This window comes from Camellia sinensis, chromosome 6, assembly GCF_055761805.1.
Source record: "Camellia sinensis isolate YWXY chromosome 6, ASM5576180v1, whole genome shotgun sequence".
Classification (NCBI taxonomy): Eukaryota; Viridiplantae; Streptophyta; class Magnoliopsida; order Ericales; family Theaceae; genus Camellia; species Camellia sinensis.
This window is the reverse complement of record NC_138966.1, coordinates 16,417,947-16,421,560: the sequence shown is the minus strand read 5'-3', so window position 1 is coordinate 16,421,560 and position 3,614 is coordinate 16,417,947. Positions and strand designations below refer to the sequence as shown.

The following is a 3,614-nucleotide window of genomic DNA, read 5'->3' as shown; positions in this document are numbered from 1 at the left end:
GGGTTTGGGGTTTTGGATTTAGAGGTTTAGTTTAGGGTTTTAGGGTTTTAGGGTTTTAGGGTTTTAGGATTTGGGTGATGGGGTTTGGTGTTTGGGTTTAGGGTTGGAGGGTTGGGCGGTTTGGGGTTGGGGTCTAGGGTTTAGGGTTGGGGTCTAGGGTTTAGGGTTTAGGGTCTAGGGTTGAAGGTCGGGCGTTGGTGGTTGGGGTTTGGGCTTAGGGGTTTAGGGTTTAGTATAGGGTTTAGAGTGTTAGGGTAGGGTTTCGGGTTTCGGGTTTTGGCATTCGGGGGTTGGGGTTTAGGGTTGGGGTTTTAGGAGTTTAGGGTTTAGACTTTTTGGGTTTAGGGTTTGCGGTTTTGGAGTTTAGGGTTTGGGGTTTTGGGTTAGGGGTTAGGGTTTAGGGTTGGGGTTTTAGGAGTTTAGGGTTTTGGGATTTTGGGTTTAGGGTTTACGATTTTGGAGTTTAAGGTTTGGGGTTTTGGGTTAGGGGTTAGGGTTTAGGGTTTGGGTTGGGGTTGGTGGTTGGGGGTTTCAGGTTCGGGTTCGATTTTCGGGGTTGGGTTCGGGGTCGGGCTTTTGGGTTTCGAGTTTGGGTTTTGGGTTTTGGGTTTAGGGTTTAGGGGTTGAGGGTTGAGTATTTTGGGCTTTTAGGGGGTTTTGGGTTCTTAGGGGGTTAGGGTTTATGGTTTATGGTTTTTAGGCTTTTTAGGGGGTTTAGGGTTTAGGGGTTAGTGGTTGGGGTTTGGGGTGTTTAGGGCGTCGATTTTTAGGGGGTTGGGGTTTTAGGGGGTTTAAGGGGTTTAGGGCTATGGGTGGTTTAGGGTTTTGGAGGTTTAGGGTTTTAGGTGTTTTATGGGGCTTAAGGGGTTTAGGGTTTACTATTTTTTTTAGGATTTTTTGGGGTTTAGGGTTATGGGTGGTTTAGGGTTTAGGGTTTTGGGGGTTAGGGTTTGGGTTGGGGTTGGGGTTGGGGTTTTGGGTTAGAGTTTTGCTTTTAGGGTTTAGGGTTAGGGGTTAGGTACTTAGGATTTGGGGTTTGGGGTTTAGGGTTTAGGGTTTGGAATTTTGCGTTTCGAGTTTGGGGTTTGGGGTTTGGTGTTTGGGGTTATTTGTTTGGGGTTTGGCGTTTCACATTTCGAGTTTCAGGTTTGGGGTTTGGGGTTTGGGGTTTTGGATTTTGGATTTTTGGATTTATGGTTTTTACGGGGTTAGGGTTTAGGGTTTAAGGTTTTGGGTTTTTAGGGGGTTTAGTGTTTTTAGGGGTTTTGGGGTTTAGGATTTATTGTTTGGAGTTTAGTAGTTAGGGGGGTTTGGGGTTTGGAGGGTTTAGAGTTTAGGGTTTTAGGAGGTTTAGGTTTTTGGGTTTTTAGGGGGTTTAGTGTTTAAGGTTTAGGATTTAGGATTTTTTAGGGTTTAGCGTGGTTTAAGGTTTTAGGTTTGTTTAGGGTTTAGGGTTGAGGGTTTGGCTTTTGGGGGTTGGGGGATTGGGGTTTGCGGTTTGGGGTTTTTGTGCTGGGGTTGGGATTGGGGTTAGGGTTTGGGGTTTAGGGTTAGGGGTTAGGGTTTTGGGTTGGGGTTTAGGATTTAGGGTTAAGGGTTAGAGGTTTAGGGTTTGGGGTTTAGGGTTTAAGGTTTGGGGTTTGGGGTTTCAGGTTTTGGGTTTCGAGTTTAGGTTTTAGGTTTTCGGGTTTAGGGTTTTGGGATTCGAGTTTGGGGTTTTAGGTTTTGGGTTTAGGGATTGTGGTTTAAGGTTTAGGGCTTATGGGTTAGCGGCTAGGGTTTAGAGCTTAGGGGCTATGATCTATCGTTTAGGGGATAGGGTTTAGGATTTAGGATTTTGGGTTTCAAGTTAAGGCTTTAGGGGTTTCGGAGTTTCAAGTTTGGTGTTTGGGGGTTTGTGGTTAGGGCTAAGGGCTTAGGGCTTTGGGTTTAGGGTTCTTCTTAGGGTTTAGCGTTTACGATTTTGGGTTCTGGGTTTTGGGTTTATGGTTCTTCCTAGGGTTTAGGGTTTGGGGTTTTGGTTTAGTGTTTAGGGTTCTTTTTAGGGTTTAGGGTTTAGGGTTTATGGTGTTTAGGGTTTAGGGTTTACGATTTAGGATTTTTAGGGTTTAGAGTTTTAGGTTTTAGGATTTAGGGTTTTTGGATTTTAGGGTTTAGGGTGGATGACCGGAGTATGGGTCATGGTAATGAAATCAAATGATTGTCATTGTTGTAATTGGGAGGTTTAGGGGGTTTAGGGTTTATTTGCGCTCGACCGCTAGTGTTAAATAAAGTGAATCATAAGATTCACTATTTATTATTTTAGCAAAACGATTCTCAATTTGATTCAAGATTTGACAATAATGCCTAAGATGAAAAAAATGAAAATTGTTTATTAATGGTATTTAATTAATATTATTTTAGCTTTTAATTAATATTATTTTTGCAATTGATTTATTATTATTGTCAATGGAAGAATTCAATTAAGTTAATGGTGCAATTCAATGTTGAAAATGATAATTACAAGCACTCCATTGAGTCATTATTTTTATGTTTTTCTATTGATTGATTATTAATGTCAATGGCAGAATTGAATTTAGTTAATGGCGGAATTCGCAAAGGAGTTCAACGTTGAAAGGGGTAGTGGAGCATATAGGGACTTCATTGAAGACTTGCGCGTTGAATTGGGAGAGACCTTTTCACACAATATTCTCATACTTCCCGCTCCACAGAATCCATCCACTCGATGGTTCAATATCATACTGTGAACTAACAATCATTGGATCAGGCTGAAGATTCGACGGGACAACCTTTACTTGGACGCCTGCCAAATGGAGTTTTTGAGTGGTTGGAGTTCGGGTGTACTTTTCCTGCTTCTCCACATCTAATTCCCAGATCCACTTTCTTAGGTTATGATTGCGGCTACATTGCCCTGGAACATGTTTCCGGACAAGGTATGAATAACATGGCCCTTGGCCCGACCGCACTCACTAATGCCGTAAATGATCTGGCTACCTCCACGATCTCCTTCACAGATTGCGCGAGGTCACTGGTCATCGTGATTCAAATGATCTGTGAATCAATTAGATTCCCTCATATCTCCGACCTTCTCGCTGCCACATTTAGGATCTATAGTTCTTCGCCACCCCCTGATTGGATGCTGGCACTCCTGCGTGCTAGCACTCATTCTGCCACATTTCTGTGAGCCGATGTTGAATAGGGTTTAGGATTTTTTTAGGGTTTTTTAGGGTTTGAAATTTGGGGGTTAGGGGTTAGGGTTTGAGTTGGGGTTTAGGATTTAGGGTTAGGGTTTGGGGTTTAGTGTTTCGAATTTTGGGTTTTCAATTTTCGGTTCGGGGTTTTGGTGTTTCGATTTTCGGGTTTGGGGTTTTGGGTTCGGGATTTGGGGTTTGGTTTTGAGGGTTTTGGGTTTAAGGTTTAGGAGTTAGGAGTTAGGGGTTTAGGGTTTAGGGGTTACGATTTACGATTTTCAGGATAGGGCTTAGGGTTAGGGTTTAGGGTTTAGTATTTCGGGTTTCGGGTTTTGGGTTTAGGGGTTTCGGGGTTTGGGGTTTGGGGTTAGGGCTTAGGGTTTAGGATTTAGGGTTTAGGGCTTTTTTTAGGGTTTTGGGTTT

At 43.1% G+C, this 3,614-nt stretch overlaps 1 protein-coding gene across 1 annotated transcript; it reads left to right on the top strand.

Annotated features, from left to right (window-relative positions):
• The first annotated feature begins 2,582 nt into the window (after window positions 1-2,582).
• LOC145793190 (ribosome-inactivating protein charybdin-like) lies at window positions 2,583-3,184 on the top strand. The gene is made up of 2 exons (XM_082875945.1): window positions 2,583-2,657; window positions 2,768-3,184. Exons 1-2 carry the CDS (start codon window positions 2,583-2,585, stop codon window positions 3,182-3,184), a joined length of 492 nt encoding a protein of 163 aa, XP_082732071.1.
• The last annotated feature ends 430 nt before the right edge of the window (window positions 3,185-3,614 follow it).